Raw genomic sequence first — 13,973 nt, 5'->3', positions numbered from 1 at the left:
CTTGCCCAGGCACCTAGTACAGTGCTCTGCACAGAGTAAGCACTCAATGAATTCCATGGAATGAACCTATTATCTAATGGGGAAGAGAGGCAGACAGATAAATCAATCGATTAATAAACAAAAGTTAAAAAATAATTGCAGTTATTATTAATAATAATAATGATTGTATTTGTTAAGTGCTTACTATGTGCCAGGTACTGTACTAAGCGCTGGGTTGGATATAAGCAAATTGAGTTGGACACAGCCCCTGTCCCACATGGGGCTCACAGTCTCAATACTCATTTTCCAAATGAGGTAACTGAGGCACAGAGAAGTTAGGTGACATGCCCAAGGTCACACAGCAGACAAGTGGTGGATCCAGGATTGGAACCCATGACCTTCTGGCTCCCAGGACCATACTCTGTCCACTACGTTATGCTGCTTCACACTTGATAGCTTATATGAAGTGTCAAGACAGCAATCAAAGTGCTGGGGTAGTTACTACGGAAACTGACCCCAAACCAGTCAACTCCATCTTAGCTTTTGGAATCCATTTTGTGGGCCCAACTTTCCCATCCACCAGGGAAAGAAAGAAACAGGGAATCATGCTCTATCAACTAGATAAGCAGAAAACCAAAATCACAACTCTGAACCATCTGCTGCATTTTGTGTCCCTCAAGTTGCGGCTTAAAGCCTTCTGCCCCAGAATGGGTGGCAAGCTTCTTCTCTATCTAGTTAGCCAGTTTCCTCTTTCCTCCCCTGGCAGAGTTCCAGGTGGTAGCCCCTAATTAGCCCTTGGTACTTAATCCAATCAGTCTTCCTTAAGGGAAGGTTGTCTCAAGGAGTTGGTTTCACTTTCTCCTCTCCCCTTCCTCTAAAGTGCGGGACTAGCTTTAGTGACTATCATAAAGCCTCCTGGAAGAGATGTGATTTGGGAAGGGCTCTGAAAATGGGGAGAACTCTTCCTCAATAGGTTAAGCGTAAACCATCAAAACTCTTTGAGTCAGTGTTTCAAGACCGGTACTTGCAGATAACTGTGTTATGGAGACACTTTTCCAAGAAGACATGCACATCATAATGAATGTGTCTATTTATTGTTATTCATTCATTCAGTAGTATTTATTGTGCGCCTACTCTGTGCAGAGCACTGTACTAAGCGTTTGGAATGGACAATTCGGCAACAGATAGAGACAATCCCTGCCCAACAACGGGCTCACAGTCTAAAAGGGGGAGACAGACAGCAAAACGAAACAAGTAGTCAGGCATCAATACTATCAAAATAGATAAATAGAATAATAGATATATACAAATATAATTAATAATAAAATCAATAGAGTAGTAAATAATATATACAAATATACACAAGTGCTGTGGAGAGAGGGAGGGAGCAGGGGGAATGGGGAGGGGAGAAGAGGCGGAGGGAAAAGGAGGGCTCAGTCTGGGAAGGCCTCCTGGAGGAGGTGAGATCTCAGTAGGGCTTCAAAGAGGGGAAGAGAGCTAGTTTGGCTGAGGTGAGGAGGGAGGGCATTCCAGGTCAGTGGTAGGACGTGGGCCGGGGTCGACGATGGAACAGGCACGTACGAGGGACTGTGAGGAGGTTAGCAGTAGAGGAGCAGAGTGTACGGGGTGGGCTGTAGAAGGAGAGTATGGAAGTGAGGTAAGAGAGGGCAAGGTGATGGAGAGCTTTGAAGCCAAGAGTGAGGAGTTTTTGCTTTATGCGAAGGTTGATAGGCAACCACTGGAGGTTTTTGAGGAGGGGAGTGACATGCCCACAGCGTTTGCGTAGAACTGTTGTTGTTGTTGTAGAAATATTGTTATATTGTACTCTCCCAAGATCTTAGTACAGGGCTCTGAACACAGTAAACTTTCAATAAATATGATTGAATGAATTATGAATCATTTGCAGGTACTGTGCAGCACTGCAGTCTGACAAGAAGTTTGAAGAAAATGGAAGTCACGTTTCAGTCCCTCACTTAGGAACGCCTACACACAACAAATGACTTCCCTTGGCAACAACAGAAAAGCTGTCAATGAATTCTGCTACCTACGCAGTATGCTGAGCAACACTGTACCGGTGGATAAAGAGAAAACAGAATCCAGAAAGTCACCATGATCCTCAGATGGCAGTAAGATGGATTGTTGTTAAGAGAGCATCAAACTTCAAACATAAATTGAAGATAGTAATAATAATAGTAATAATAATGATAAGAACCCTTCTGACTCCCAGGCCCTTGCTTTATCCACGAGGCCATGCTGCAAGATTGTTGAGAAGCAATATCAGTAGTAATATTTTCAGAGTGCCCACTTTGTGCCATTCACCATACTTAAAAAAAATGTTCATATTTGTTAAGCACTTACTATGTGCCAAGCTCTGTTCTTAAACGCTGGGGTAGATACAAGGTAATCAGGTTGTCCCACATGGGGCTCACAGTCTTCATCCCCATTTTACAGATGAGGTCACTGAGGCACAGAGAAGTTAAGTGGCTTGCCCAAGGTCACACAGCTGACAAGTGGTGGAGCAGGGATTAGAACCCATTATCACTGACTCCCAAGCCCGTGCTCTTTCCACTGAACCACGCTGCTTCCCCTTGACACTGAAGATGTACAGAATAAAGAAATAATACAGTACCTACCCAGAAGGATCTTACACTACAATTACGAAGGCAAGTATAAAAATACATACTGTCAAAGTAGTCAAAATGAATAATTGAATGCAAGTATATCAGTGAATGCTGATATGGGTGTGAGCAAGTTTGGAAGCGATGAAGCTGTGGGTCACAGTGCTGGGAGGTGATGTGGGGGAGGTTTGTAGGAGGCGGTGGGATTTCAGAGAGCTGTGGTCTGCCTGATGTGGGGAGGGAGGGAGCTCAAGCCAAGGTCATGGAGGTGGGAGAATCCAGAGCAAAGCACTGCTAAAAAGTTGGCTTGGAAGGAATGCAGGCAGCCAGCTGGAGCTGGAGAAGAGTGGGTGAAGGCAGCAGATAAGTAAGGTGGGGCCAAATAGTGGAGAAACTGATTGTGAGAAGTTTTTGTTTGATGTGGAGAGATTCAGGAAGCCAATAGAGCTCTTCTAGGAGAGAAGAGCTGTAGGCTGACTAATATTTCCCAAAGACGATCCATGAAGCAGTGTGTGGTATAGACTGTAGAAGGGGAGAATCTGCAGCAGGAGACCGGTGAGAAGGCTCATGCAATTGTCTAACCACAGTATGAGCAGAGCTTATAATCAATTAATCAGTCAGTGGCATTTACTGGGCCCTTACTGAATGGAGAACACTGTACTAAGCACTTGGGAGAGTACAATATAACAATATAACAAACACATTCCCTGCCCACAACGAGCAGGCCTCTACCAGGGCAGGAGCAGCTTGTGTGGAGGAGAAGGAGAGAATCAGGGAGATGTGAAGTAGACGGAACATGAGCCTTCTTACAAAGCTTCCCTGAATAATCTCTCAGTGCTGTGACCCACAGCTTCATCACTTCTAGACTTGTTGACACCCATCATCGGGTGAATAACTGAAGATCATTTAACCTCAGTTATGGTTGGGAGACCTGGACCTACTTTAAAAAGCTTAACCAGCTCTTGGAGCAGTTGGAGCAGTTTCACTAGTATCTTCTAGCAATATTAGCAATAATGCGTATCAAACACCTTCTAGGTGCAAAACACTATACTGACCAGCGGAAAGAATATTCATTCATTCATTCATTCAATAGTATTTATTGAGCGCTATGTGCAGAGCACTGTTCCAAGTGCTTGGAATGTACAATTTGGCAACAGATAGAGACAATCCCTGCCCACTGACGGGCTCACAGTCTATTCGGGGGAGACGGACGGACAAAAACAAGACAACTTAATCACGATAAATAGAATCAAGGGGATGTACACCTCATGAACAAAATAAATAGGGTAATAAAAATATATACAAATGAGCACAGTGCTGAGGGGAGGGGACGGGAGAGGGGAACAGAGGGAAGGAGGGAAAGGGGGCTTAGCTGAGGGGAGGTGTTAATAATGTTGGTATTTGTTAAGCACTTACTATGTGCCGAACACTGTTCTAAGTGCCGGGGTAGATACAAGGTCATCAGGGTCTCCCAAGTGGGGCTTTCGGTCATCATCCCCATTTTCCAGATGAGGGAACTGAGGCCCAGAGAAGTGAAGTGACTGGTCCAAAGTCACCCAGCTGATGATGTGGCGGAGCGGGGATTAGAACCCATGACCTCTGACTCCCAAGCCTGGGCTGTTGCCCCTAAACCTCGCTCCTTCTCATGGAGAAGGGAGGACAAGATGGACAGGGTTTTCCAGACTCTTCCTCAGTCCAACCGGGCGGGGGGTTGAGGCCTAAGTGGAGTATTCATTCAATAGTATTTATTGAGCGCTTACTATGTGCAGAGCACTGTACTACATGCTTGGAATGTACAATTCGGCAACAGATAGACACAATCCCTGCCCATTGACGGGTTTACAGTCTAGTCGGGGGAGACAGACAGAAGACAGCAATAAATAGAATCAAGTGGATGTACACCTCATGAACAAAATAAATAGGGTAATAAAGATATATACAAATGAGCACAGTGCTGAGGGGAAGGGAGGGGGGACGAGCAGAGGGAAAGGGGTAGGCCGCAGGAAATCACCTCTGGGAGTTTCGTGCTTGACATCTTTCCCGTCCCCCCGCGCTAAGACATCTACACGTATATATGTACAACACATATAGAAGAGACCCACAAATACACAATCCGCTCCCCGAGTGGGGCAGGGCAGGGCAGGGAGGAGGAGGAGGACCGGGGTTTTCCCGCACGATGACAGAAGGCAGGCCTAGGCCTGGGCCGGGCCGGTCCCGCCCCAAGATGGCGACGGCTCCTGAGGGGCCGGGCCGGAGGCGGGGCCGGGCCGGGCCGGGGCGGGGCGGGGCGGGGCGGGGCGGCCGGCGGCAGAGCGGGAGCGCAGCGCTCAGGGTCGGCTCGCCGAGGCGTCCACTGCGGCAGGCTGGGGGGCCTCGGCCCGGGATGAGAAAGCGCAACGAGTCGGTGACCGTGGAGCATGAGCGCTTGGCCGCCGCCCCCGCCGCGCCGGACCCGGACTGCCGCCCGCAGCGCCACCTGCACCAGGCGGGCCCGGGGGCTCGGGAGCCGGGCTCGGCCATGAAGCGGGCCCTCAGCAGGTAGGGGCGGCCGCGGCTCGGGGCCAACAGGGTTGGCGGCCCCACGGGGGGGTCGGGGACGACGGGTGCCAGGCCCTTCGAGCTCCAGAGCTGGCCAGAGGGAGCCCGGGCACCGGGGGGTCGGGCACGGTGCAGGTTGGTGCCCGGGATGCGCTCCCGGATTCCGGATTTGCTCCGCGTCCGGCCCGCACCGTGCCCGCCCTAATAGAAAAACCCCGTCGTCGGGGCCGCGGGGACCGTTTGGCCTTAAAAGCTGCAAGGGTGGAGGGATCTTGTATCCACCCAGCGCTCAGAACGGTGCTTGGCACATAGTAAGCGCTTAACAAATACCAACATTGTCATTATAGAATGATTCGGTGGTGGACCTGCCCCGTGGATGCATCCGTGAGCCCGTTGTTGGGCAGGGATGGCCTCTCTCTGATGCCGAATTGGACGTTGCAAGAGCTTAGTACAGTGCTCTGCACACAGTAAGCGTTCAGTAAATCGAATGAATGAACGCGGACTTCACGCGGCGGGTTTCTCCAAATCGCCCTCCCGCCTTATTTTCGGGGACCCGGGATAGTTCCCCGTTGTAGAAAAGGCCAAGGCGGCTTTGGCTCTGCTCTTCCAGTCTTAAAGGTTAAAGGTTGTAAGATTGGGTCCGTTGAGTGATCTTTATTCGTCTGCGGCGATCATTATATGTTCCGATTACGAGAATTCATTCATTCAATAGTATTTATTGAGCGCTTACTGTGTGCAGAGCACTGTAGTAAGCGCTTGGAATGAACAAGTTGGCAACAGATAGAGACAGTCCCTGCCGTTTGACGGGCTTACCGTCTAATCGGGGGAGAAGCAGCGTGGCCTTTTGGAAAGGGCACGGACTTGGGTTCGAATCCCCACTCTTCCACCTGCCTGCTGTGTGACCTTGGGCGAGTCGCTTCACTTCTCTGTGCCTCAGTCAAATGGGGATTAAGACCCTGAGCCCTGTGGGGGACAGGGACCCTGCCCAACCCGTTTGTCTGGTGTCGACCCTGGCACTTAGTACAGTGCCTGGTACATATAGTGAGCGCTTAACAAATACCATAAAATAAAATAGTGGGTATTGGTAGCCAAGCTTGCCCTAAAGGCCAATCTGTCAGATTTCTGGGCAGGGAAATGAGAAAGTATACTACTGAATCTATTAGCAGAATAGGATCTAGAACTGTACACCTGCGGGTCAGCGGTTGAGTCATCCCAGATCAGTAGTTACTGAATTTCTTTTCTTTTGTATAAGAGCATCTTGGATTAGTTTAAAAAAATTGGTGTGAGGATCAATCAGATGTAATAGAAAAACCTCATTTATGTTCAAGTTTGGTAAGGAGTGAAGAGAAAGGGGCCGGCGTTTGAGTAGGACCCTTCCTCTCAAGGTGAGGGAAGATTGTTTGGAGGTTTGCTAAAGAACAGACCTCAGATGATTTTCTTTCTGCTTTTCATTTTTTAAGCTACTAAGCCGGAAACTAACAAGTGTGGGAGACTTTGCACAATGAAGATCATTTGGGACTGACTGGTTATATTTGTATGAGGGAGGAGTGGGCAGGCATGGGACTACCTGCAGGGTGGGAAAAGACAGTTTCCTCAGGGCTCCTGCAGTAGAGAAAGCCTAGAAGGCCCTGGCTGCCCCAGGTAGTCTTTGTGGAAATGCAGACATTTTTTGAGCTGCTCTGAATACTTAGAAGTTCTGAAAAGCCTGGACTTCCTGTTTTAGGGTTGGAAGCATGTTCGTCGGGACCTTAGGTAGTTCCCGAGATGCATGTTTTAGCCCCTGGACCATAAATCTGGGGAGCTTTGGGGATGGTGATGATGATGGTATTTAAGTGGTTACTATGTGCCAAGCAGTGTTCTAAGCACTGGGATAGATACAAGGTGATCAGGTTGTCCCACGTGGGGCTCACAGTCTTAATCCCCATTTTATAGATGAGTTAACTGAGGCCCAGAGAAGTGAAGTGATTTGCCCAAGGTCACACAGCAGACAAGCGGCGGAGCTGGGATTAGAACCCACGACCTCTGACTCCCAAGCCCGGGCTCTTTCCACTGAGCCATGCTGCTTCTAAAGCCACTTCCGGTCTCTGCCATCTCTCCCTCTCAATCAGTTTGAGTGTCTCTTATATATAAAGCACTGTACTAACCACCTGGGAGAGTACAACACAGAGGCACAACATTCCCTACCCACAAGGTGCTGACGATGAGGAGCTGTGTATTGAGACAAGAGGGAATGAGTGGCTCCCAGTGACAGAACTCTGTGCCCAGGAGTCTCAAAGTGACTTGTTTTGATCCTGGAGTTGGAAATGAAAAAGAACCCTGTATGTGAGAGCTTAGAAAAGAGAGAGGTTGGGTTTAGGTGGGGGGGTACTACTGCCCATTCTCTCGCCCCCCACCCCAGATGCATACACAACTTCTGCTTGTGTGTGACCTCTCCCTCAGACTGTAAGCTCACCGAAAGCAGGGAACATGCCTACCAACTCTGTTGTATTCTCCCAAACACTTTGTGTGCAGTGCTCTGCATACAGTAAATGATCAGTAAATACAGTTGATGATGATAAGCAGACTCTCAACAAGGAAGAACTCCTTATAGCAAAACTAGTTCCTCCAGTGGAGCGGACAAAAAAGGTAGGTGGCTGTGCACTCAGAAACACGTTTTACGAGATGCACCTAGGAGGAGTTGTGTGGAATTATAATAGAAGATGGCACATCATGTGGAAGTGTATTTCATCATTAGTATTTGAGCATCCTTGTGGCTCAGGAAAGTGCTGAGGTGCAGAGAAAGTTCAGGGCATGAAAGAACATGTCCTCCAACTGGGCCAGTTTAATGCAAAGACTGAAGCCCAAGAACTTGGGCTAAGAGGACTGGCCTCAACCTTCACCAGCCTGGTTCAGGGTGACTCTGGGCTCAGCCTCTGGCTGGAAGCTCCTTTTGGTGAGTCCTCAACTAATTTGGACTTCCCAGGACATAAAGAGTGGGATGCCTGGAGGAGAAGGGGAGAGAGCCCTGTGACTCGCAGGGAGAGGAGGAAGTGGGTCGCCCAGGGTCTCTTTTACATTCTGATCAACTGTAAGCTGAGGAGCTGTGGGAGACAAGCCAGGGCTGTTGAGGTCCCTGAACATCCAGCTGCAGGGCACTCTCTGGTTTCTTTTTATTTCTTTTGGATGCAAAATTTATTTCCCAAACCAGGATCAAGTCTGTGTACAAGTCAGAAAACAACTTTTCTGAGATCCCTACCTACCATGTTCCTTTCCTGCTCTTTCACCAATCTTGGCGGGTCAGTGGGTGCAGAAGATCACCCCCTCACCCGACCCTTTCTCCCCTTCCTCTGCCCCCCCAAATCCTTGGCTGTGAACTGTGGTCTGCAGGGGGAGACCCGGGCAGAACTACATCTGCTGTGGCCAGCAGGCCACCGAGAACAGATTCAAAATAGATCAGCAGCAGCCTTGAGCTGGGGATACTACCCACCCCATCTTTTCCTGGGTCCCAGAGAGGAAGAGCCTGATGGGGAAGTGTGTGTGTGTGTTGGACAGGGGGATGCAGGGGCAGACTCTGTGCTTGGAAGTGTCCACCTTGCCTTGGGTGTATGTGGACCGTTTATTAGGTATCCACACCACTACAGTGCATGTTTGCAGTTAGAAAGTGAATACCCCAAATCATCGCTTTTCTTTGGGCTGAAGCTAGGGTGACAGGAATTCAATCATTCAGTCAGTCATTGATTGCTTACTGTGAGCAGAGCACACAGCTGTGTGGGGTTGTGTATGGGAGATTGTGTGAGTACTGTGATGGTGCAGTGTGTCTGTCATGCTTGCAAATAGGAGTTTTGGGTGTCCAGTTTCCAGTCTCTTGCCAGCAGTCCACTATGAGCTGGACTGGCCCTCACGACCTCATTGCATTGCAACTCTGTGAATCTGTTGGTCAAGCTGTTTTAAATCTCTGGAGGGACTGCAGGCCAGCAGCTACTCGGGGCTCACAACCGCCCTCCCCTTTCCAGGATCTTCACCGCCAGCCAAGGCTGCTTTCTGGGGTCTGGTAGGGGCAGCCGATGGAAGCACAAAAACAGGGTAAAGATATAAATGGGTGTAGAGCTAGTTGTCCTTCATATCTGAAGACATCACTGACCGTAAAGTTCGTCCATGAATGCGTGTGTGGCTGAAAGAGCCCATCCCAGCCATATTGGGCACAAAAAAGGTCATTCCTTGTTGTGTTGTTGTACTTAATGTTTGAGTGCTTGGCATAGTTTTGTCTTTTACCTCCTTTTGTCTTTGAGCTGGGTTGGGGCAGGGATGGGTTTAGCCTGGATTCGTTCATTCAGTCGTATTTATTGAGCACTTACTATGCAGGCATTGTACTAAGTGCTTGGGAGAATACAACAATAAACAGACACATTCCCTGCCCACAACGACGGTGGGGAGATAGACATTACTAGAAATAAATTACATATATGTGCATCAGTGCTGTGGTGCTGGAAAGGGGACAAACAAAGGGAGCAAGTCAGGGTGACACAGAAAGTGGGAGAAGAGGAAAGGGGGGCTTAGTTAGGGAAGGCCTCTTGGAGGAGATGTGCCTTCAATAAGGCTTTGAAGGAGGGGAGAGTAATTATCTGTCCGGATTTGAGGAGAGTGGGCATTCCAGGTCAAAGACAGAATAAGGGCAAGAGGTCAGCGACGAGATAGTAAAGACTGAGGCACAGTGAGACGGTTAGCATTAGAGGAGAGAAGTGTGCAGGCTGGGTTGCATTAGGAGAGTTGTAGTGTACTTTCCTAAGCACTTAGTACAGAGCTCTGTATGTAATAAGTGCTCAATAAATACGTTTGAATGAATGAGAGTAACAAATTGAGATAGAAGGGGGCAAGGTGATTGAGTGCTTTGAAGCCAATGGTGAGGAGTTTTTGTTTGATGTGGAGGAGGATTGGCAACCACTGGAGGTTCTTGAGTAGAGGGGAAAATGGCCAAAATGTTTCTGTAGAAAAATGGTTCAGGCAGCAGAGTGAAGTATGGATTGGAGTGGGGAGTGCCAGGAGTCTGGGAGGTCAACAAGAGGATGATGCAGTAATGTATTAATGTGATTGTATTAATGTAGTTGCAGTTCGGATGGAGAGGAAAGGGTGGATTTTAGCAAGGTTGTGAAGGTGGGACCTATGGGATTTAGTGATGGATTGAATATGTGGGTTGAATGAGAGAGAGAGGAGCCAAGGATAACACCAGGGTTACGGGCTTGTGAGACAGAAAGGATGGTGGTTGATGATGAGAAAGTCAGGGGGAGAACAGGATTTGGGTGGGAAGATAAGGAGTTTTGATTTGGACATGTTAAGCTTGAGTGATGGGAGGATGTCCAAGTAGAGGTGTCTTGAAGGCAGGAGGAAATGCGAGACTGGAGAGAGGGAGAGAGATTAGGGCTGGAGATGCAGATTTGGATATCATCTGCTTAGAAGTGATAGTTGAAGCCCTGGGATCGAATGTGTTCTCCAAGGGAGTAGGTGTAGATGGAGAATAGAAGGGGACCCAGAACTGAACCTCGACAGTTGGGGATGGGAGGCGGGGGAGTAGCCCGCAAAGGAGACCTAGAATGAACGGCCAGAGAGATGAGGAGAACCGGGAGAGGACAGTGTCAATGAAGCCAAGATTGGATAACGTTTCCAGTAGAAGGGGATGGTCGACAGTGTGGAAGGCAGCTGAGAGGTTGAGGAGGATTAGGTCAGAGTAGAGGCCGTTGGATTTGGCAAGAGGGAGATCATTGGTGACCTTTGAGAGGGTGGTTTCTGTGGAGTGAAGGGGATGGAAGCCAGATTGAGGGGATCAGGGAGAGAATTAGAGGAGAGAGATTTGAGACAGCAGGTGTAGATAACTCGCTCAAGGAGTTTGGGGAGGAATGGTTGGAGGGAGTCGTGGGGTCAAGGGAGAGTTTTCGTTTTTAGGATGGGGAGAAATGGGCACGTTGAAAAGCAGTGGGGAAGAGGTCATTGGAGAGCGAACAGTTGAAGATGCTTGTTAGGGAGGGAAGAAGGGTGGGGGCAAGTGTTTGTTTTGATAAAGTGCGAAGGAATGGGGTCAGATGCGCAGGTGGAGGGGGTGGATTTTGAGAGAAGGCAGGAGATCTCCTCTAGAGATATTGCTGGGAAAGATGGGAGAGTTGAAGAGAGGGTAGGAGGGGGGATTTTAGAGAGATCATGCCAGATAGTGTCAGTTTTCTTAATGAAGTAGATGGCCAGGTCATTGGGCTCAAGGGATGGGGGGTGGGGGACAGGGTGCCTGAGGAGGGAGTTAAATGTCTGGAACAACTGACAAGGCTGATGGGAATGGGTGACAATAAGGGTGGAGAAATACCTTTGCCGGGCAGAGTTAAAGCATGCAAGGATAAATTTGAAGTGAACGAAGTCTGCCTGATATTTACATTTCCACCAGCAGCACTCTGCCGCAGAAGAGTGAAGGAGCAGACTGTGCGGGTGATCCAGGGCTGTAGGTAGTGGTTAAGCCTTGAGACTTTCCTCAGGCAGCAAACGAATGATTTGTGTGCCTCTGCCAGTACTTGGGGAGACAGAGAGAACACATCCCCTCCTTGGCTCTGCCTCTCTTGGCAGAGTGGTGGATATAGCTAGGGATCTTCTCGGTTGTGGGCAGGGAGTACAATACAAGAGTTGGGAGAAACATTTCCTGCCCACAGTGAGGTTACAGTCTAGATGGGAGAGGCAGAGTCTAGAAATGTCATGGTAGAACTGACAGGATTTGGTGACAGATTGAATATGTGTGTTTGAGCGAGATGTTGAGGATGATGCCAAAGCTTTGGGTTTGTGAGACTGAAGATGGTGCTGGTGTGTACAGTGGTTGGAAAGTTTGGGAGAGGATAGGGTTTGGGTGGGAAGATCAGTTCCTGATTCCCTCTAGACTATAAACTCTACGAGGATGGGGATTGTGTGTACTAACTCTGTTGTATTGTACTTACCCAAGCACTTAGTACAGTGCTGTGCATACAGTAAGCACTCCATAAAAAAAAGTTGATTGATTGGACACGTCAAGTTTGAGATGTCAACAGGACATCCAAGCCGAGTTGTCTTGAAGGCAGGAGGCAAGGCGAGACTGCAGACAATCAGGTAGCAGAGAGGTTAGGGCTGGAAAGGTAGATTTGGGAATCATCCATTTGGGAAGTTGAAGTAGTGGGAAAGAATGAGTTCTCCAAGCAGCATGGCCTAGTCAGAAGCAGTATGGCCTAGCAGGAAGAGCACCAGGCTGGACCTTGCTTTCTGTTAGACCAAACTGTTTTCGACTGAGCCAAAGCACTGGGAGTCAGAGGACTTGGGTTCTAGTCCTGGCTCCACCATTCACCTGCTATGTGATCTTGGGCAATTCACTTAATTCCTCAGGGCTGGTCAATAGCTGTTTTCCTTCCTACTTAGAATGTGAGCCCCATGTGGGATCTGATTGTCTTGCAACCACCCCAGTGCTTAGTACAGTGTTTGCCACATAATAAGCTTATCTCTTGCTGCCGAGTCATCTCTGACCCATAGCGACTCAGTGGACACATCTCTCCCGGAGCCCCCCACTCTCCATCTGCAGTTGTTCTGGTAATATGTTCATAGTGTTTTCTTGTAAAAATACGGAAGTGGTTTGCAGTTGCCTTTTCCCACATAATAAGCACATGACAGATATCGCTATTCTTCTTTTTCTTCTTAGAATAGCAGTAGTGTAGCCTGGTGTCCCCTGTGGATTGTGACTGTGGGCAGAGTGATGTAACGATGTCATCACATTGTGCTGCACTGGCAACGAGCAGCACAGAGAGAGTTGGGGTGGTTGGGGGGAGCTCCACATGATTTACTAGTTCTGGGTTCAGGACCATGAATTGGGTTCTGGTCATCAAGTACTCTGATACAACCCACCCCTGGTCAATATCTAATAAGTTTGGGGTTATTACTGTTTGTTAGTGCTTATTTATTAAGTGCTTATTATGTTCCAAAACAATATTCATTCATTCAATAGTATTTATTGAGTGCTTACTATGTGCAGAGCACTGTACTAAGCATTTGGAATGTACAGTTTGGCAACAGATAGAGACAATCCCTGCCCATTGACAGGCTCACAGTCTAAACGGGGGAGACAGCAAAGCAAAACAGAACAAAAAAAAAACAAGACAACATCCTCAAGATAAATAGAGTCAAGGGGATGTGCACCTCATTAACAAAATCAATAGGGTAATAAATAATATATACGAATGAGCACAGTGCTGAGGGGAAGGGGCAAGGGAAGGGGGGGAGCAGAGGGTGGTCCCGGGGGAGCAGAGGGAAAGGGGATGAGGTAAAGGGGATGTGCATTACGGTGATTGTAATGCACTGCATTAAGCGCTCAGGAACTCCAAAAGCCTGAGCTCACATGAGCAGCAGCAAAATGTCCACCAGAAATGGAATGTGGCTGGAAGCCAGAGAGGCCATGGGTTCGAATCCCAGCTATTCCAAACATGGGGTTAGATACAAGGTCTATCGAAGATGGTTGTTTTCATACAAGGGACTTCCAATCTAGGGAGTGGGAGGACGGGCACAAAGGAGAAATACATTACAGATAAAGGGTACAGTTTAAAAATACAAGTATCAAAAATGAAAAGCAAAGACAAGGAGAGAATCATTGCTTGGAGGGGCAGTCCTGATGTTCCTTTCCCACCAACACCATTGTTTGGATCCTTACCATTGGAGAAAGAATGAAATAATTGTAATAATAGTATTCAAGTGCTTACTATTTGCCAAGGACTGTACTCACTGCTGAACTAGAAACAAGCTAATCAAGTCAGACTCTGCCCCCCTTCCCACAGGGGCCTCCTAGCCTAAGGGGGAGACCAGGTATTTCATTTGACA

The 13,973-nt window shown here is 48.3% G+C and overlaps 1 protein-coding gene across 1 annotated transcript in view; it reads left to right on the top strand.

Annotated features, from left to right (window-relative positions):
• The first annotated feature begins 4,895 nt into the window (after positions 1 to 4,895).
• Positions 4,896 to 13,973, top strand: part of ABHD12 (abhydrolase domain containing 12, lysophospholipase) — a 117,015-nt gene continuing 107,937 nt past the window's right edge. The window contains exon 1 of the mRNA XM_029072139.2: positions 4,896 to 5,135. Within this exon, the coding sequence (XP_028927972.1) occupies positions 4,981 to 5,135 (155 nt within the window). The 5' untranslated portion in view covers positions 4,896 to 4,980. The remainder of the gene's footprint in view (positions 5,136 to 13,973) is intronic.

Source organism: Ornithorhynchus anatinus, chromosome 9 (assembly GCF_004115215.2).
Source record: "Ornithorhynchus anatinus isolate Pmale09 chromosome 9, mOrnAna1.pri.v4, whole genome shotgun sequence".
NCBI classification, from domain to species: Eukaryota; Metazoa; Chordata; class Mammalia; order Monotremata; family Ornithorhynchidae; genus Ornithorhynchus; species Ornithorhynchus anatinus.
The sequence above is the reverse complement of the archived record's forward strand: the minus strand, read 5'-3'. Positions and strand labels throughout refer to the sequence as shown.